The sequence below is a fragment of the Aptenodytes patagonicus genome, chromosome 2, assembly GCF_965638725.1.
Source record: "Aptenodytes patagonicus chromosome 2, bAptPat1.pri.cur, whole genome shotgun sequence".
NCBI classification, from domain to species: Eukaryota; Metazoa; Chordata; class Aves; order Sphenisciformes; family Spheniscidae; genus Aptenodytes; species Aptenodytes patagonicus.
The window spans coordinates 56,517,302-56,539,007 of record NC_134950.1 but is presented as its reverse complement, the minus strand read 5'-3'; the positions used below and the strand labels follow the sequence as shown (position 1 = coordinate 56,539,007).

Below are 21,706 nucleotides of genomic sequence, written 5' to 3'. Positions count from 1 at the left end.
TTCAGAAAGTCTCTGTCTGTGATGACCTGGCATATTTCTCGTGAACTCTTCCGAGCACACAAAAATGATGTCCTGCCTGCAGAATAGTTCATCTCCAGCACAATACCGGCCTTTTCTAATACCAATCAATTATGCATCCACAGGTCCCCGATATTCAATGTGATTCCCTGTGTGTCACCAGTTTCCCTGCTCTATCAACTGGAAATTGTCCTAGCTGTCGCAGAGAACAATTTGTGTGTGAGTGTGTTGTAGTGAAGGCTGGGGTCCTAGGTTTGCTATTACAAGGAGCAAGGATGAACCTTTGGTTTGCCAAAATCCTGATGAAGGCAGAGATATCCTTACTCTCCACAGGACACCAAGTTACCCCCACCACAAAAAAACCCAGACACACTAAAGCACAGGGATTTCACACCAGTTGTAATCTACTTGGTGTCTTATCCCTCCTTTCAACAGGGAAGCTTACTTCTGCATCTCAGGTTCTTCTTCCTTGGTGGTGCCTGAGATGGACAAATGGATAATTTTCAGAGATTTCAATGTCTGTGTGGATAGCAACAATTTCAGATTAGTTCAGGGCCTCAGGACATCATAACATTCAGGAAATGCTTCCAAATAATTTACAGCTATTTCATACATTTCACTAAAAAGGTGGTATCTGAAGCACAAACCTAATGCTCCAGTTTTCAGTAATGGAAGTTGTGAGGGCTGATGGGAATAGAAAACTGACTTCCTTGATTTCAAGAAATAATTCCAGATAATGACACAACTGCTCAGTGTATGTCTGGTTGGATGATATGATAAACTTTCCTTTAACCGTTCATGTAGTATCTCCTATAGCGTAATTGAACGGAATACTGATTGGAGACAATCAGTACTGCTGCACGACTAAGGCTTGCTTTCCCCCCTTCGTCTGTGAAGCAATTTTAAATCCATGTGTTAACAAAGGCAGATAATCTGCGGGGGAATAAAGTAGGAAAGCAGATCAGTAATGAAAATGATTGCTAGTTTTAGTGCCAGTAACTGGGCCTTATTTCTAAGTGAAAAATGTGTGGATGATGCAATATTTGTGGATTGAGTTACACATATTCTTCTGTGATGGGTACAAGTAAAAAACAGGCTTGGATATCCAGTTTAGCTTTGGTGCCTCTCTGGGAATCAGTCACAAGCGGCAGGCAGGCACAGCGGGCAGCCTCTATAAAGCACACATAGCAAAGGACAGCTAATGTATCTTAACGGACTCCAATGTGCTGGAGATATAAAGCAGGAAGTTACCGGGTTAAAGAAAACAATTGAGGAAAGATGTCGAGAACAAACTTACAGGCAAAGCAGAGTCTTCCTTTTTGAACCTCTGGTTTTTTGGCCATTCTTGGGTTTTTGGAAGGACCGTAATGGATTCTGAGAAAGAGACCTCATAGGAGAGCTCTTCTGTTACAGATGGGCTGCTTTTATCTAGTCCGCAGTCTAGACAGCTATTAGCTGAAAATAAGGGAAATTATATATGAATGCTGAATGTATGCTTGCATTTAGTACAGAGACATTAAAAAATTGAACCAAGATGACAAAAATCTTGAGAAAGTAATAAAGGAAGTGCTTCAAAGAGGAATTTCAGTGTAAACCACAGCATGTTCCTGTTTCGTCTGGAGGAAATAACCCCTTAGAAATAAAATCCCTATTTTCATTTTAGATTATTTAACTTGTTGCTTTTCGTGAGAAAGATAGTCAAGCTGGAACTTCCTGTTTATCAGGAATTATCAAGTTTTTGTACTCCAACCTTGTCTACCCAGGCCAGCAAACTGTGTTGGCGCTTGTCTAATGAACAATTAAAAATAAAAGTTCCTGACAGAAAAATGCTGTTGACACGGTTTCTCAGGTCACTGTTGACTTATTTACAATCATAAGACATTGTGCATATATTTTATATGCTCACATACATATATTTCTCACAGTTGCTAGTTTAGGTGTGTAGCACCAAAACAGGACTCAATGTACAATCTTCCAATTTGCAAAACACTATACTGGAATTTCTGGTAGATATTGTGAAATGACTTATTGTTCTACTCTAAAATTTAGTCACCTGCTGAAATTAGTGGATGCCAAAGGAAAACTTCTGAAATCAGTACAATCAAGTACAGAAATACCCTATTGTCATGGAGTCCAAAGTGTGATAACATGCATGAGTTCCAGTGTTGCCAACTTTCATGACTGATCTCTCACATCTCAGGACAATTTTACATTTTCCGTTAAGGTCCAGCTCCTAGACTCATGCAATTGGAACAGAATCATAATTTTCATTGGAAGTAAAGTGAAATTTCAGCCCCCAGGACTGCAGAGAAGAGTTTAGTAACATGACCCAAGTGCATTCAAAAGCCACGGAAATCAGAAAGTGAATTAAAAAGCATCACATGTTTTATAAACACGTGCATGCCCCATGATATTTGAATCATTGAGTTTACAGATACAGGAAATTAAACATTTCTTGCAACACTGTTTTGCCAGCCTTTGTTTTGCAAGTCTGGGATGAAAAAGCTAAGTGTGTTATTAAGTGGCTTCTGAACTGTGGCCTTAGATGTTACCTAATGGCCAAGCTGTTTTAAGATATTTTACATCTCTCTTTCCATCCCTGGACCTGGGGCCACAGACCATCCACAGTGGCCCTGGCAATTTGGTTCCCCATCTGTTCTAGTACAACTGCTTGCGGAGTAGAGGTATCAGCAGAGCAGCAAAATGAACAGTTTTTGCAACCAGGGAAAATGTCTGTGGCACTATATCCAGAGGTAAACATCTAAGAGACTAGCTTTGAAACTCGGGTATTGATAGCCCTTTACTTAAGCCCTGAGCAACGGTGGTGGGAAGAGCTTTCAAAATAAAAGACGGACATTCCTATGGAAGGCTGCTGACAGTTATCCAGACATTGAGTAGAGCAGAGCTATCATTTTCGTTAGCACTGCCAGTTGCTGTCAGGGCAAAGTGTTTAAGGGATGTCCAAAATAACACCATTAGTAGATCAGAATAATAGGGTAGAACCAGAAAAATGATAAATTTCTAATACTACTGTTTCTGCAGTACTGGAGAAGAAATGTGAAGGAAATATGCATCTTTCTGTTCATGATTTGCGACAAGAAAATACACTGCTGACATATTTTGGACAAATTCTGCACCATATTGTTTAGAGGTTATTTTTACACTCCCAGCCTTGCAACAATCAGTACTTTTTAGACACCGATGCCTCAAGGGCAGCAGTCTGCGTCTGTACAACACCGGTCTTGAATGAGAAACTTTGGTTCCTGCATGACAATAAGCTGACAATGATTTTAAGAATATATATGCAGCACGGCCCCGACACAGAAGAGGGGACTAACCTCAGAACCACAAAAGGATCTTTCTGTCTATCATTTTCCTAGGAGGAAGTGAACACTGGTTACATGTTTGCATACTCACAGCTAACTGATTTCCAAACTGGCTTCTGCCCAGGAAGCTGGATACCATTAGAAGGAACTGGTGACACTGGAACTGTCTCAAATGTGGGCTGATAGGCAAGGAAAAATGATCAGACTGCAGTGAAGGTAAACGTCTATGGACAGAAACTGCTACAGTTCAAGCAACAGCGTATCAATTCTCAGCTTACACTCGTTTGCCAAGTTTAAACAACCTGTTGTGATTCGCCAGAGTACATTTTTCACAGCCAAGCCTGAGAATTAATCTTCCCCAGGCTGCACAGATTTGGATCTTGTTGAGGTCAGTAATATTGCAGCTCACTGTAGCTAATGAGTCCTGTCCTATATAATGACTGAAACTACCTGAGTAAATTGCTGTACGTAATTGTACTAAGTGAAAGGTCCTCGTCAAATTGTAATCCATCCTGCTTTTAATCATTTTGGCCACAAATCTTGCTGAGGACTCTCTGACACACGTTGAACATCCGCTGCTCCAAGCATCTGTCAGAAATCAGGCTGTTCACCACCTTTCGGGATTTGGGCACCAGCAAATTATTAACGGACAGATGTCCTCCCGTAGGTTATATACTAACACTTTATCAATGAACTGCAAAAACAGTTTTTGGGGAAAAAAGATCTTTTCTATAGTCGACTTCATTTCTTTCCGCTCCAGAAATCATTCTGCACTGTGTGAAAATGGGGGAAGCGTGTGTGGCACAGCAGAGAAGGGGCTCTGAGGCCCAGGGGGTGACTTTCAAGCACTATCACCTCTTCTTGGCAGCTGAGTTTTGCCCTTGTTCTCAGCAGTTTTGGGAGTCGTCATAAGACAAATCTGAGCGTGCGTGTGTACACGGGGCAGTAGCAGCTCATCTGCATGCTCTTGGGTAAAAAAAAAAAAAAGCTCAAGAATTTAAAAAATGCTCTGAAGGGTACTCAGTGAAAATAAATACAATGCCCCAAACCAGCCTCGTATTTTTTCTGCTGTCCTTTGCATGCTGGTGGGAGCCCTTGGAGCCCTCCCTTTCCCAAACCTGCTGCCTCACCCCCAAGCCTGACGGAGCAGCCCCCGGCTTTCCAGCTGAACCTGCAGCTGAGGGCACCGATGAGCCCACAACAGCCGCTCTTTAAATTGCTAATTCGGCTGTTTATCAACAAGCAGCAATGCCTCAGGGCAGAAATTTTGTCTTCCCCATTTGTAGCCAATGCACAGGAGCAGCATTCAGGCTGCTAAAAAACTTCGGATATTTAAAAGACAGGCACCTCTTCCAATTGGAAGCCTGAAAAAATGTTGTAGTTGTTTTATTCAATCTTATCCTCTAAGCTATTTGGGTAACAAAGTCAAATGTAACATGAATAAAATCTCTCCTGAGAGAGTCCATTCAATGGCCCGCAAACTTGAGAGGAAACAGGATTTGAGTCACATGGACTTCCTTTGCCAGAAGACTGTAAGGACCACTGATTTTTTTAAAAGGAGAGCTGTAGGATGCTTTTATGATAAAATCCCGTAACATTTACACAAAAGGCTTTAGGACATAAAAATGCAAGATAAATTTCAGGTGGTAGTGTGGAAGTGGAGGGGACAGTTAAACTTGCCTCAGCAATTTGGGAAAATCAAACATAAAAGTAGTTATTCTGCTGCTTAAGATCCAGATGGAGAAATTAATGGTAAACATTAGCAACTGGCTCATCTACTTTCACTGCTTGGAATGTCTGACCCTGCGAATTGTATTCAGAATAGATTTACAGTGAGTCAAGTTTATTAAGGAAAAAATCCTTCCAGCCTTGTTACACAGGTGAAATCAACAGTGAAGCAGCTGCAGTAACCAGGTTCTGTTAAGCATGGTGGAGCTCGCGGAGGGGAGCTGAAAGCACAACTCTGCCTTGCACCCAGCAGTGCTTGCAAGAGCCTGCAGGCTGCTCTAGCTTGTGGCAACTGAAGATCATGAACCATGTACAATATCAGGGTAGCTAAAAACATTGTATTCTTGGTCTCATTTCCCAGCCTCCACAGGGAGAGTGTATAAAGAAGCCAAATCGCTGTCTCTTTTGTGAAAATCTCTTCCAAACAGGACCAACAACCCCTCCTCCCCCCCTTTTTTTAATCTTAGGATAATATGATACAAAGAAAGGAAAGACTAGGAATAAAACCTTGTTAATGCATGAATTTTAAAGATACAGATTGTGTCTTTAGTAAAAAAGAAGATTAAAAAACTTTGGAAGCTCATGTCTTAATGAATGTGAAAGGCCAAGAGTCAAACTGTGTCCTTAACTAAGTCGGTACAGCTTTATTCATTTGGCTGGAGCTCCAGCGAAGGCAAGACTTCTCATATCCTGATTTCTGACTGAAAGTGAATCATTAGGCAGTTCTCATCATCCAATACTAAAAATGAGCCCAGTGTTTACTGGCACAATGTACACAGGAATTTCCAATGGGAAGAGGAAACCAGAAAAGTAAGGAAAAGATGGAGATGAGGTAGACAGTTGTTTAGTAGCTACTGTCGTTGTCGAAGATGTAAAAACAAATCATCCGAGCACCAAAGTGACAAAATTCTATTGTCAGCCCTGCAGCTAAGGGAAATAAAGGCAAAGGAGGATAGCCTTATAGCTCTGGTCAGGATACAAGTTGCCCATGCTTTGGATATATTCATATTTCTGAGCACTGTCATCACAAATGCCTTTTCATGCAAATAGCTCTTGGTTAGTTAGTGATTCTTCTTTGATTAGGACATGATTTTCTCATGCATTGCTCAAGTAAAATGCTCATAAAACTCTTGAAGAGTTTTAGCTGATCACAATGCACAGGGTTGTGCTGTTAATGAACACGGTGCTTCATTTCTTCCCTCCAATAATAAAATCAATGTTTCCCCCCCAATTTGTATTCTGCTGTTGATTTTTCTAGGCTTTGAGCACTAGCAGAGCCGCTAGCTTCTGATGGAAGCAGCGGGGTACCAGCAGTAAGGAAAATCAGGCCACTGTGATTAATAAACCATCCAATTTAAATCTCCACAGTGTGGCTGTCAGTCGAGCCTGCTGCATGTAGGCCTGTCTGAAGCAGAGCAGAGGCACTTCAGCTGGGGCAGGCTGCTCGACCGAGGCATCACTCTCGGAGGGGTGAGGTACCACAGGTTGTGCATTTTGTCCCCGGGATCACAGTACCTTTACAGGGTGGCCAGCAGAAAAAGAACAAAACACAACTCCCAAAAAAGGAAATATGGCTTCATTTCCTTTCATTTCAGTCCACTTGGGCTGTTGAGGGAACACTCCTGCCCTGAGGGGATGGACCTCAAGGCAGAATGAGGGGAAAAGCACCCTTTGCTCTGTGTTGACCCACATAGACACTGGCCACCGGGCAGTAATAGCAAAACATCTAGCAAGCAGGTTTTTTCAGAACAGAGAAAAGAAACTAGGGCAAATCTTTTTTTTTTTTTTTTTTCTTTCCCCCCCCCCCCCCCCCCCCCCTCTGGGTGACAACTATCTATGCCTCTGCAGTAGGTACCCTAAATCTCATCTCAGGTGACCCTAGTGAGCTAATCACCTTTTCTCTCATCATTAGCCACAGAAGAGAGTAATCCATCCTGTGACCCATCCCTCTAGGCTCCTGTAATGCTTAGGTTGTTGGGAAGAAGATGTAAGTCCATCCTCCTAATGGGGAGGATTATAGAGTTAGGAGAAGCAATTAAAACTGTTTTGCTATTTGCAACATGTTTACTTCTTCCCTTCCCAACTAAAAAGCAGGATGGGAAAGCAAAACTCCTGCGCGTCATTTCAAGCAGCCTTTTTACCAGCCTCTCTTCAGCAGCTGTGCTGAAAAGATTTGCCCTTCCCTCTTGCTCTTCTTTTTTGGCTGGGTGGTTTTTATTCCAGATCACTTTCCCAAACTGATTCATCACAAAGGTTCACCGATAGCTGTAGTGCCATGCCCAAAGAGGCAGCAGAGTGTGAGGGGCTGCTTCGGCTGACACCCCCTGATGAAGGGCTGCTCAGAAAACCCTCAGCTCGGGGCACAACACCCCCCTGCGATGCATCTGTCCCTGAGGAGCTGATAATTAGGATGGACTTTCTAAATCCCATAATAAGCAGCAGAGATAAGAGCAATGGTCAATAGGAATGCCTAAAGGGTGTTGGGAAACTTGCAGGCTTTTAGAAATACAATTTCTTTTGCAGTCCATTGGAGGGAGGTGATGGAGTCCTCTGCAACTGTATTTGTGTACCTGTGTTTAACATTTAGGTAAGCAGCCTGCAGAACTGCATACTTTTGTGGGAAGAAGAATTAGAAGTCTTAATTACTTTTCCAGCCTTATCTTTCAGACTTTCACAATGCAGAACTAGTAAGTGAGCTGAATTTCAGAGGAGGTAAAACAGTGATTTGAAGGGCAATGGCCCTGAAACTCCTGATTCCTTTAGCAAGTGAGAAACAAAGATGAAAAATAAGCAGGTAAAAAATAGATCAATAATGTGCCCATCCAAGAGAATGGGTACAACATTTATTTGGCTGATTAAAATTTATTGGGAAACTGAAGCTTTATTATAATTTTTTAAAATTTTTAAGCACATTAAGGTTTACAGATACTTGAAATAGGAGAAGTGTGCTAATCTAATAAGAAATGCCATCAGCTTTTTAATGTTCGTGCAAACATGCCTGAGGATTTCTCATGCAGGAAAGTCTGCCCACAGGAAACTACTGGATGCTTCTGGATATATTTGTGGGATATGTGCAAGAGGTTCAAAAAAGCCCAGATACTTAAACTGGAGACAAACAAGTTAACTCCCCAACCATTATATCTTTGTAATTTTAATATAACTATGCAGCTACAATTTTGTTTCCCAATTTTTTGTTTTAAATTCATCCAGGATGCCACGCCTTGAAGAGAAGGTAGCACAAATAGAAAAGGACAAAGCACTTTTATAATGAAAAAGAATTTCTTTCAGTCTTGTAATGGCAAGAACTTTAATATTAATTTCAAAGGTGAGCTTGTGAGCTTATTGGTGACTCCCATTTAAGATATCATGAGTGACACATGTAAAGTCATGCGTGTTGCTTTGAGCATTGGACTAAACTCACACAGTTGACTGCATTCGCCAAAATCAAAATGTGTAGGGGTAAGAATTGGTGCGTTTAGAGCTATCCTCAGGGAAAACTGGATGAAACCACCAGAGGCAATGCTCATTTCTGAAGCCATGAAGCAAATGAACAGTTAATAGATTTTTCATTTGCTATGTAAGTGAAATGTAACTGCCAGTGTACCAGTTGCAATCATGCCGGCAGGTGTTTAATTGCTTATGCATATTTGAACCCCAGTTGCTTCATCAGAGAAGTTTTACTTCACCACTGAGACTGCTGAGTAAATAGCAAGTGTCCCCAGAAGCCAGCAAAAATTTGAACAGCTGCCAAGAGTAACTCACCAATTTCCAAGAAATAAAGGAGTAAATGTTAGTCTCGATAGGAGATTGCAGGAGGAAGGCTGGCAACAGATAAAACATTATGTTACAGGATAGTTGCAAAACTGTGCACCATCTATTTTATTTGGTTTCTTCCTTTCCTCTCCTCTCAAAATGTAGTAAATACAGCATTAAAAGTCTGGACTTAGTGTCAGGTACAGCTACTGGCTGTCTGTACGTTGTCAGCAGAAAAGGGTTCCTGTCTGGTAGAAGCTTTGATGAGCTACTTGCAAAAGGCATAAAAATTATGCTCAAAAGCATTCGCTAGGATGCATTGGCTACTTACAGAAGAGTCATTGGTGCCAAAGATGTCTCGCACATCCCGGACTGTGTGCTTGTTCTTCTTCCTTAGGGTCTGAGTGTAGGTGTTGTACCTCTTCTGTACAGCGGCAGCTTGAGTTCGGGTCAGAGTGGACAGCAGGGCTTGGCCGTCCTCTTCTTCAGTGCCCGAGATCAGCGTAGATAAACCTACATCTTGCAGCCATTCTGCCTCCAGCTCCCCTTCTGCGGAGGAAGAGAGCATGTTACCAGGCCTGGCATGGGAGGGAGAGGGGGCTGAAGGAAGGGAGGTGGCATGGTAGACTGTTGCCTTAGCCTTTACCTCAAGAAGACTCCACTTCCAATCTTTCTTAGGCCACAAGTGTAAGTTAATTTAGTTTTGTCGACATAATGTCAACTTTCAGTTTGGCAGTCTCTGCACAGAAGAGGCTTAGGAGAAGAACAGAAGAGGTATTTTTAACTTGTGCATCAACACACTCGTGTGAAGAAGGCTGTAGGGTGCCTAGCCGGGCACAGCAATGTCACTAAAAACTAACCCCTCATTCAAAAGCATAAATCCCCTCAGTTACCATTTATACCACGTTGTACTGGATGAAGCCATTTGGCAGGTGGAAATTAAGTTGGTATTCCAAATAAAATAGGCAAAAATACTGTAGTGATGTATACAATAGAATAATGTATTTGCACACTAAGGATGAGATTCGAGATGCCAGAGGGTCAGCTGGTAATCAGACACTTAGTGAAGATGCCACACTGAGAGAAGTGTGATGTCCACCTAATCCAACAGCCTGTTTTGGACAAGATGGTTAAGAGCCAGAGCCACTCACTAAAGAGCAAAGGTCAGGTAGGGGTAGGTATCAAGGAGGTCAGGTAGAGGTGGAAGATGCAGAAATAGCTATCCTTGCATGCTAGGTATCATCCTGATTTCTAATAATTAAAGACTGGCTAGCACTCTATATCTGGGGTTTCTTGATATCCTGATTAGTGACTAATACCTTCTTGGATCCTATTCAAAACCTGTTTCTCAAATGGTTCAACACGGCAACTGGTTCCATAGCGAGATTATGCACTGTGTGAAAAAGTATTTTCTTTCCTCAGATTTCAGCTTGCTACCTGGTACATTAAATGAATATCCCCAGTCACTGTAGGACAGGGAGAAGCTCCCAACCTACCTTCTCTAAATCATTTAGTAATTTTAAATTTTGTTGTCATTGCCTTTTTGTTTGTCTGCTTTTTAAAGTAAAGAGTCAGTCTTTTAAAATCTCTCTTCACATAGGAGATTTTGAGGGCCTTCATTTTAATTCTGTCTATGAACAATCCTGGCTCAGCAATACGCTGTTTGAGACAAGACAATAATTGCATTCCAGCTTTGACTGAAGAGGGGGTATTACAAATAAACATGTCAAACAGGAAATGGATTAATTTGCAGCCTGTTCTATAAAACAACTAGTCAATGCCCTTATTGTTTTTGTCCCAGCGCTGGTCTTAATGGCAGGTTGGTATTTTCACTCCCTTTATTGCCTCTTCTTGACACCAGAATGCAGGCAGATTGATAGATACCAGTTTGCTGCACTTTGGCAGTTAGGTACACAAAAAAGAAAACTGCAGGGCTGGATGGTAGGGACAAGTGAAAGCATCTTACACGTGTGCCTTCGCTGACTTGCTTGTTAACTGCCTTGCCTCTTCACAAAGCTCTACAAAAAATATCTGCTTCTAAAACCCCTGCTGTGTGTAAGATGGGATGTGACCAGCCCTGTATCCCGTGAAACGGCTTGTCTCCGCTCTGATCCTTTCTGTATCCATAGATAGGATGACAGGGTCTTCCTTTCCCCTCCTTGAACCAATGGTTCTTCTGCCATCCTCACTCTTCTTTCTAACAAGGTCTCTTTTCATTTCCGTGTGCTGCTGTTCTAGCCACACCCATTTGTGTTCCAGTTTCTTAATTATATTCCTTTTGGCTTTTGTCCTGACATATTCTTTCCAAGAATTTAGTTTTTAATCAAACTTGGCTTTCATGATGCTATGAAAAATAGTAAAGCAGACATGAAACTGTGCCTACTTACCAGCTGCCCCTGTGATTTGTTTTCTCTGGCTTTTGCCCTTTTCCTGTTCCAACCACTCACAAACAATAGACTAAGAAACAATGACAACAACCAGAGGAGTAAAACTATTAAAGAGAAGGAATTTCTGCATTAAAAAAAAAAAAAAATCAAAATGTTATGATACATATGTTTAAATAAGGGCTAAAAGAAAAACGTTGTTTTACAAAACATGGCTTTTATAGTGGTCGCTACTTATACAGCAGGGTCTTGATACTGTGTTTGATTCTGCTCCACCAGAAGACAAACAGATAATCAAGAGGGTTCCCTCTGGTTGGTAATGATCTTTTTCTCATAGAGATTGCTAGGAAAGAGGTGTGCCTTTCTTTGAATTTCAGATATAACCTCAAATAACTCACAGAATCCCAGCCTTGTAACACCAAGTGTTAAAGCAGTTCTGCACATCACTGCCATCTTAAATACCCCACGACTTCCTCTTCCCCTACATTTTCATCCCTTGTATCACTTGTTATGATCTTCTCTTCTTTCTTGACTGTAGTTACTAATGTCAACAGACTAAGTGTGCTGATGTCTTCCCCTTGCACATGTGGTCTGGCAAAAAACCAGCTGTGTGGTTTCAACAGTATCAGTGATGCCTGGCTGCTATCACCCTTTGGTTTCCTTCTTATGGATTCTGCATCTCTTCCTCTCAAAGACATCTCAAAAGGGTGATGAATATTTATTTTTATTTTGCCCTGAGGACTTCTACGTTGATTTTCAGTGTTTTGATTCTCGACAAGGAGTATTATCCTATTAGGAGCTTAATAGAACTCACTATTATTTCCAAGATTTATAATCCTAGACTGAATATATTCCTGAAGTTAATAACTAGAACAAGCACTGCCTGGTTGTGTGAGGGTGTATGCAATATATATGTGTTTAAAACAACAGTATGAAGGTAGATGAAGTGTGGACATGTATTGCATTTTACCTTGCAGTCTCTTTTTTAATTCAGGACAGGGGAAAAAAATCAATGCAATGTGATGAGGTGTAATCAGACAAAGGGTAACGTGGGACTACAGCAGAATTTGCACTGTTGTGAAGATTTAGCTCAGCAGTGATGAAACTGATGGAAAAGTTTCTGAGAACGTGGAAAATGGGCTCCTGTATTGCCTTGTCCTACTAACTTATCCAGCTTGGTAACTCTCAGATATGTGACAGTCCCCTGACCGTGCAGACAAGTCAGGGACACCCAGTTCACACTGACAATTGCATGAAGGAGACACCAAGAGATTCACAATCTCTTTCTGGGGTCTCTAAGCTAGAGAGCATGATCAGACAGGAATTTTCCCAATAAGGTCAAACTGATTGAGGCAGACTGCTTTTCTGCCTTCCCATAACAATAACCATAAAGTTTCAATGTTACACCTTGATTTATTTTTATTTGAGACCACAGGCCAGCACAAAGAACTGCAGTTTGGATTTAAGCTGCCAGACCGTAGCCCTCATAGCACACTGAGGCTTCTGGTGAACGGAGGTCTTCTTTTGCTTCCAGGAGAGCCCTACCTGGAACTAGTGAGTGGGAGGTGTTCCCCATGGAAATGGTACATGGTTGGAGCTAGACAACTCTGTGTGGGATACTTATCATGAGTGGTTACATATTTGGTTGCTTAATAAAGTAGCACCCTTTCCCCCCTTCTTCCTGGTTGCAGAATTAATGACATCCCATTGCACGTCAAGGTAAGAAAAATACATCGTCACTCATGTTAATAATTGTATGGAAAGAACACACCATTGTTTCAAAATCTATCCCTAGATCAGTAGTTACCAGACTAGTGGCCATGATCCACAAAAGGGTTGCAGCAGCTACCAGTGGGTCATGACCTCAAAAGAAATTTGGTTTCATCCTATAGTAACACCTGATATTTTGTGTTGCACAATATAATGCATGTGTAAGTCAGGTCATAACTGGGAAAAAAATGAGAACTGCTGTTCTAGATGTTATCAAATCATCTAACACAAAGCTGCATTGCAACAAGCTAGTGCAGACTATTACATGTTTTTCCAAATACATTATGAAAAAGGAGAGGGGGAAATGTTAAGGTAACAGAATAAGGTAGTAATACCTTCAGCATAATTTGTATGTGATGAATGAATTTTGACAAGTGGGGAGTCTGAATGATGTAGGCAGCCTTATATTCAGACTTACCTCTAATGTCTCCTTGAATTATATCTAAATCGCGCAATCATCTTGGAGAAACTGGCAGTTATCAAATTTCTGATAGCAGCAAACAATATCTAACCAAAAACTGCTTCAAGACTTTCATAACTTCTGCATTATATCCTACCAAAAGCCAGAAAGCTGAAAATTCCAGTAGACTAAATGAACTTTTTGGTCCTTTTATACGTTTTGGTCTATTTTATTTAATGCTGGAGATGAAGTTTTCATTTAGTGCCTCTCTTTTCCGAATTACACCACATCTGTCCTCCTGAAGTACAAATAAAATTGGTGCAAAAAACCCTACTTCAGAAGTCAGTTACCAGCCCCAGTGCATAAACCAGATTGAATTGTTGTTCCTTTCCAGTGATCTCTTGTACATTGACTGTGACATTCAGAAGTAGAGTTACAATAATCATAGACCCAGCCTAGCACTCTTGCTTGTACTGGATGACAGTAGGAAGGAGACCAGGGCATCACTAAAGAGACGAGGCAAAGCCAAAGTGTGAGGAAGAAGTGGTGTTCGTGTGCTCACCATCAGCAGGTCTGAACTCCAGGAGTGTTGCTTCTTCAGATCCATCTTCACTGCTCTCCTTGATGCTCTCCACTTCGCACCAGAAGTCCTCCATGGAGGTACTGTCCATGGAGGCCTGTGAGTTGGAGCGACTGAATGCAGGAGGAGGTGCCGACTCATTGGAAAGCATCCTGTTAATTCTTCGACAACGAGGGAGAGACTTTCTAAAAAGAGACAGAGATGAAAATAAAAATAGTCTATCTTTCTTTCATGCTAATTTGTACCATGCAGACAAAGCACACAACTAGGGCTTCAACCGTGACTGTACCGGGGAGCAGGGAACAAGATGTTGGAGGCAAAGTGCACAGTTCTGGTGGTCTTCATGATCTCTGTTGCTCATAACAGTTATGGCTGGAAATTTGTTTTGTATCTAATAATTTATGTCTTTAATATCCTTTAGTGTTTTCTGCCATAGACGGGGACTCAGGAGATGCAATTTCTATTTCTAAAACTGATACCCATCTAATGAGACATTGGAAAAGTATTTTAACTTCCTTGTGCCTCAGTTTCTCTTTCTATCCCTTCCTGTTTTGCTTACTGGCTGAAATGCCTCAGTGCAAACTTCTTTGGGGAAAAATAATCAGACTTGGGAACCATGAAATATTTTACAAACTCATCTTGGCTCCAGAAAAGAATTAAAAACTTGAAATATATTAATTCAGAAGAATAATTACCTTTTTCTTTTGGAAATCCTTTAAAAAATAATCCATTTTAAAAAAGAAATTAAAATAAATGAAATCTTAACAAAATTTGTCTTTGAAATGAAATAGTATGTTTTAGGCCAAGCAGAAGGTTTTGATCACAGTTTAAAAGAAAATTATGATTCACTAAAACTCAAATTTCAAGTTACGATTCAATACAGTGATGCAATCAAAAAAAAGGTTCCTTACTCCTTTGTTCTTGTCTTTTCTCACTGTAAATTCTTGCAACTGAAGACAGTTATACAAATTCATACAAAATCTTATAAAATACCCACAATAGTCTTGTCTGTCTTTACTCTTTCACATTATGATGATTGCAATACTGCAAGCAGCTTTTGTAAGTGTAATTACAGTAGTTACAGTAAATAGTAATAATAACCACAACAATATTTGTACAAAGGAGTCAGGAGGTAACGTAATTATGGCAGAGAGCTAGACTACAGGAATTAATGGAAAATTCTGTCATAGGGTCTTCTGGCCTTCACTTATCTGAATTAATTCAAACGCAGTTTCCCTTTCTCTTCCTTTTCTTTATGGCATCATCCTGCCAACAGGCCTTTGTTTAAAACCACAGGCATCACTTTTACTCCACTGAAAAAAAGATACTTCCTTTTCAGTATTTCCCTCCTTGTCAACATTTTCGTAATGGATGTATAAACAATATATTATTTAATAAAGCTGACTGGATGTGCTTTTCCCCCTTTGTGCTGCTACCTCTGCTGCATCCCCCTCGTCAGCGAAGGGCTGGCTGCTTCCCTGAGGTTCCTGGAGCCTCCTCGCTTCGTCTGGGTGGTCCCAGGCAATTCTTTCTGGGTTAGGTCTGAGCCCTAGGTTGGGGAGCAGCGGTGGAAACAATGGAGCACAACAAATCCAGCTGTGGACATTATCAGTGTTTTAAAAAGGCAAAGCTCAGGCCTTTGCCCCTTTTTGAACACACAGAGGTGTCATACAGATGATTCAGCTGCCAAACCTGCCCGTGTGCTCTTGGCCAGCTGCTGGGAAGCAAAGCTTTCTGATGGGTGACAGTATTTCAGCAGAAGAAAATGTACTATGGTGCCGTGGAGACACGTCCTCCAGGAAGAGAAGTGCTATCTTCAGTGTTTCTATCCTTTTTTTCCTCATAAACAGCAAATGATTGTTTGCTTTTAAACATAGCACTGAAACTGTTATTGTTTTAATTAGAACAAGACACAGTCACCAAATCTGAGAAGAATTTGTGACACAAGTGTGGTTAAAGCTATTTGAGTGCTTTCCATGTAGCTCTCCCTCTGGGGAGACACGAGTGTTTCAGTCGGCTTTTGTTTGCAAAGCCTCAGATGACTGGGGTACCTGACAAATCATAATTACTGGAATTATGTATCTGGATTCACCTCTCTCTCTTCCCTGCATCAGCATCAGCAAGGAAAAAAAAATAATGCAAGTCTCACAGGACTTAAATACCATGAGTTAATACTGAACCAAGTGTCCCCAAGCAGAGTTTTTAACCAGCAGAAGCAGAACCCCTGAGAAGCAGCCAAAACCCCCCACGTCTTCAGCTGGGAGCTGGTGGGGACAGGGGAAACAGCTCCCGCCAGCCAATTGCTTACTGCTGTGAAAAGTGGCGCTCTTTTGTTTAAAAGGTGATAATGAACACAAATAAGGAAAAAGGCAAAACTTCCTGGCACTCTAATGGCATTTGGGGCCCCTTTTCACCGGGCGTTGTACAAGCAGAGAGAAACGCCAAGGCTTGGTGTCAGGCATGCAGCGGGTGCCCATCATCTTGCCCCAGCCTGTCTCTCCCTGGCCTCCTCTTTATCTCGGGGCTCTGCCTGAGACCCCCACGCTGCTGCCCACTGAGCAATTCATAACCCTGCTTAGTATAAACCTTTGTGAAAAATAAGTCCCTACATCTGCTATATAACACAGCCCAGAGCTCCCACACTAGCAATCGTAGGAAGAAATGCTCTCGCTGGTCTGGAATCAGACACGTGCTGGGACGAGAAGAGGGCTTTTTTCCTGATAGCATTGCTGGCTCCCATCATTTAGTCATGGTCAGGGAATTTAAACATTTCCTGCCCTCCCAGTGTGAATCTTGACCATAACCCTTGTGCTCTTCACGCACCACACCAGACTGATCCTTGGGCTTTGACTCCATCAGCACTTCAGCTAGCTCAACCCAAAGCTTTTAATTTCACCATATTAGGAAGAAAGAGGCTTGGTGGGTTGTTTCTTTTCTCCCCACAGTGATTATGCTATTTTGTAATATTACCATACCAAAAAGCTAAATGCAAAACAGACCACGTAGCATGGCAACAACTGCTGTGACAACCAGCTTTACCAAATACGTCTAAGGTTCCTGGGTAATTAACGTGCGTTTACAACAATATTAAAAGTACAGAGCTTATTTGGAAAATCAGCTGAACAAACTCTCCTGAGAACCTCATATCTGAGGCTTGTTATCTCAGCCCGGATTAAATCAAGCTGTGTAAAATTCCTGTAACAAGAAAGGTTAGACAGAGGTGCTTTATCCTTATTGGTAAACAGCTGAAGCTTGCTTCCAGGTGGTCTGGTACAAACCTTCTGCAATTATTCTGAGTCTGCCTATTAAAAGCTCATGTGTTTGAAAAGACCTCCAGCTGCCGTTTTGACCCATATACCTGTGGCTTTTGTCCTGGAGGAAGTGGTCTTGCTTTTATGTGATAATGGCTGTTGTCTCCATTTCCTCCAGCCAAAGCTGCTCAAAACAGTTTCAGGAAAAAAAAAAAACACCAAACCTACTGAGGAAGCAAAGCATATTCTTCACTGCTTTTAATTCATTCTTGAAGGACACTGAATGAGCACTGACTCAGCAAGCTGCCTGCCTGTCTCAGAAATAGCTGAACAAGCCCAGGTTGCCTGTCACCTGGGAACTCTCCTAGCAGAAAACCTATGTTCTGGATACCTTTTCCACCCTCAAGTCTTTCTGGCTTGTTTGCTCTTTTTCTCAGTGTCTGTAGAGAAGTTTACAAGGATAAAATGTTTTCACTAAGCCAAATCTGTTGTTCTTGCAGAAAATTTGAAAACCAGTCTTTTTAGGTAAGCAGCAATCATGAAGCTCATGCTCAGTTTCATTTGTCCCTCACACACACAGGCAGTGGTGAGCTAATCTGAAAGGCTGACTAAATTAAACACAGGAGGGATCTCAGATTCTGGCTTCCTAGATGGAAAATGCTGGGAGAGAGGGACGAACCTTAAGCACTGAGCAAAAATTACAGTGACTGCACTGAACGAGCTGAAATTGTTTTCAGGGTGGAATTAAAAAAAACAACAAAACAAACTACACAGACACAAACCCAAACCCTTGAAAAAGGAAAGAAAAAGAAAGAAGGGAACGGCCAATGTTATCAAAGAACTCCTCTATTACTGGATGTTGGTCACAGAAGAAAGGGTTAAAGAGTTGCAGTAAGGAGAAATATGATGATATCATGTAGAAAGCTTTCTGTGGAAAGATTTTTGCAAAGAAGCAGGGTATTTCTATGGGGCACAAGGAGGCTGATTCAACTGTGTGTGACTCTGGTTTTGCCCTGGTGTATGTTCATAACGCTGATGAAATGCAATAGCAAAACAGGCCCATTGAACCTATATTTTATATTCCGTATATCACTCAGAAGTGTGCTGTTCAGGGTCTGACAGCACACATCGATTTCAGGATAGCCAAGCCAAATCCAATAAGCAATTCTTATCCTATCCCCGAAGTGAAGGTTTGTCAAACCACATGAAGAGCTGGTTCAGTGACACCCAATGATTGCTCACAGGCTGACTAATGATAAAGCCAGGCTTGTGTTTTCAGTTTAATTAAGTAATGGGTGGTAAAGAATCCATAAAACAAACGGGAGCAATAAAGCCATCTTGTAGTTAAAACCAACGCTTAATCCTTGTTTACACAGGGAGACAGGACATCTTACTCTGTGTGTCTTTATGCTTCATTTCATTCAGCAGGTTGTGAACCTGCTTCACCACAATTAGTCACATTTATAGGAATGGGGAAGATGAAGGAAGCAAATTCTCCTGGTCATTTCAGGACTAAGATCCACTTTTTCGTATTGCAATCATTCTATCAGTGTAGCCACTTAATCCAATGAAGTCAGTAGTGCCTGAAAACCACAACAGTGGCAGAGTACAGTGTTGTGTCCTGTATCCAGATCTTTCTGTCCTTCAGTTTATCATAATAATTCACCAACTTCTGACAAAAAATAATTACCCACTCTCCGCTCAGCTCTTCCCAAATATAAAAAAGGGGATGGTAGCTTGCATTGATAGGGAAACAAAATTCATTCCTCTTTATTAAGAACTATATTTTTCTCTGTTCTGAAATGTTAGGAATCAGTCATATGCCAATATTTCTCTTTTTTTTTTTTTTTTTTAATAAAATAAGTACAAATTCCAGGCAGAGTCCAGCAATTGGAAGTAGTATCTTTGTGCACAGTTCACGGCACAGTTCACTCTTGCCCCAAATATATCTTGTCTTCTGGTTCCTTCCTGGCAACCCTGTTCCAGCACTATTCGCTGTCTGCTTGTTTCCTTCTCTCCATGCTTGGTGGCTTCTGCTCACAGAGAGGGGCATATCTCAGACAATATGCCCCCAACTCTGCCTGCATGCTTCTGTTTCTGATTATCTTGCAGATGTTAGGCAAGTTGTAGGCAGTGGATCCTAAAGTTTCCCTTTTCTTTCTCTAACATCTAGCATAGCAAATATTTAACCTGTCATGATCATTGATTTCACGGAGGTATCACCCAGCCTCCCTTGTAACAGAGTGTTTGAGTGAGAAGCAGAATAGGATTTTATTTCAGTAATAATTTTCTCATCCTGCTGCCTAGCTGAACTCCAAAATCAGATTAATCTGATTGCTCTTTGTTACAAAGCTGCGTTTTAAAATAAGCTGAGTTATCACATTATTGTATCGGCTAGACTTGAAAACACAGGAATTCAGTACTTTGCATGTCTTTGTATTCTGTCAACTATTAATTTTATTTCTAAAGATGCTTTTCTGTCTCCACAAACATTTTTTGGACCGAAAGGACTTGTTTAATGAATCTTATTATTTAAAGACTTAAAAAAGAAAAGACTTATAAGACTTATAAGATTTAAAGGAATAAAAAGAATTTCATTTATTTATTTATAACTCATCTGCAACTCATCAAAGTAGTAACAGGAGTTAGGAGATTCAGCTGTAGAGTTTGCATGCCAGCGTTACCTGCCAGCATTTAAAAATGCATTTCACCTTGGGTTCTTCAGCTCTCTCTTATGCAACTTTTTCATAAGTGGTATGGATGTCCCCCGCCTGTAACAAGGGCCACATTGTGACCGCTCTGTGGCTGAGCGTGGAGATTGCAGAAGAATCTCTCTCTGTTTGTGCGTTTCAATGTGAGGGCTCTCACAATCAGACCCTTTGAGCTAGGAGAGTGCAGGGAATATACTCTCTAGGTATTGCCTGCTGGCAACGATGACCTTTGGGGACATGACCCAGACCTCTCCTCCACACTGGCAATCGCATCACTTCAGCACTGGCCTGATGCGACAGAGACAGTGCACTACGTGGCTTCAATGCGTCTGTGAAAATCTGAAAGGGACTCTATTTTGTCTTCATTCTCCTAACAAGGCTGTTCCTAAAGGGCAGCAGGGATTCCCAAATGATTAACACTAACAAGAGTACGTTCTGTTAACCATTTTTTTTTCAAGTGAATTGGAAAAGGATTCTTTTCATATAGATTAAGAGGCAGCAGGATAAGCTAGTTTTGAATGCTGAAGACTTAAGGACATGAGCAGATCATGGCAGAGTATGTTAGATGTAATTTTCAATGGGTATGGGCAAGATAAGAAGCATCTGGACATGGCCTACAGCAGGCAAAAGCTGGTTGTGAGCAGCCAGTTTAAACATCTTAAACATTTCCAACACATTTTTATTGCTAGAGGTGACAAATTCTTTTGTTGTGTTAGTGCTTCCTTAAGTCCAATTGCTTTTATATGAAATAAATCCATATATCTAGGGCAGACCAAAGTTTTCCAGGAAGAAACATAGGCATGTGGGCCATGTACTGTGGGCTTAGGAAATCCCGTGCTTCCAGGAAATGTTTGATCTATTGTGCATGTACAGTACAAATGACTTGTGCCTGAGCATTGAACCCAATGAATCTGACAGTTCGCTGTACATATGCCTCAGAGTTGATGAAGGCCTCCAGGAGCGTCGGACTCACCGTGCATGCACTGTACAATTTATCCACTCATGTTGAGTAGAGGCCTCCAAAAATTCCAGCTATCTGGCACTCACCCAGAGAGATCGCTAGGTAGCTGAGCACCCCGAAATCCAAGGCAAACCCTTCAAATTCCACCCGGACAGAATTTGAAATCAAGATGTATGACAGCCCTGGATATACTACTATAAGATTACCAGTCCTTGGGATGAATTACTTGGTTAAGCCACACGGTAAGCATGAGGCAGACACATTTCGCTCTGCAGCTTGGTGCAAGCAGCTACCCAGTGTCTTACCCAAAGCAGCAAGCAAAGATGAAGCAGTCACATGAATGAAAAGGAGAGGGGGAAGCACAAGTGCACCAGATCCTGCCTAAACCCTGGTACTGCACAAAGTTTAATGCTGTTCACTGCATTCATTTGGTCCCTCCACAGAGAGCTATCTGTAGGAGCGAGAAAGCTCTCACAAAAGGTGGTGGAAAAGCTGTATTTCTCTTTTGCTTCCTACGTCTCTGGCAGCATCACTTCGAAGGTAAGCAACAGCCCCCGAGGATAGAATCGTCTCAAGCCAGATGGAGTACGTCAGGCCACTATGCACGCATGTGTGTGTAACTACAAATACCAAGGAAGCTGGGAGAAGGAAGGTAATGTGCAGACTGATCCAGAATCTTCTCTCACAATAAAATTGATAAGCCTTTGCCAGCAACTCACACTTAGCCAGAGTCATTATTTATAACACAACAGGATACAGTTAAAACTGCAGGAAATGCACAGGTTTGAGAGCTCAGATGAGGCTTAAATCATTCAACAAGCAAA

At 41.5% G+C, this 21,706-nt stretch overlaps 1 protein-coding gene across 2 annotated transcripts in view; it reads right to left on the bottom strand.

The window, feature by feature from the left end:
- Positions 1–21,706, bottom strand: part of ARHGAP28 (Rho GTPase activating protein 28) — a 76,227-nt gene that overhangs the window by 20,822 nt on the left and 33,699 nt on the right. For both annotated transcript variants that reach the window (XM_076329939.1, XM_076329940.1), the window contains exons 2-5: positions 13,942–14,144; positions 9,157–9,374; positions 3,436–3,523; positions 1,316–1,473 (exon numbers count right to left, since the gene is read on the bottom strand). In XM_076329939.1, coding sequence (XP_076186054.1) covers positions 1,316–1,473; positions 3,436–3,523; positions 9,157–9,374; positions 13,942–14,144 — 667 coding nt within the window. The remainder of the gene's footprint in view (positions 1–1,315; positions 1,474–3,435; positions 3,524–9,156; positions 9,375–13,941; positions 14,145–21,706) is intronic.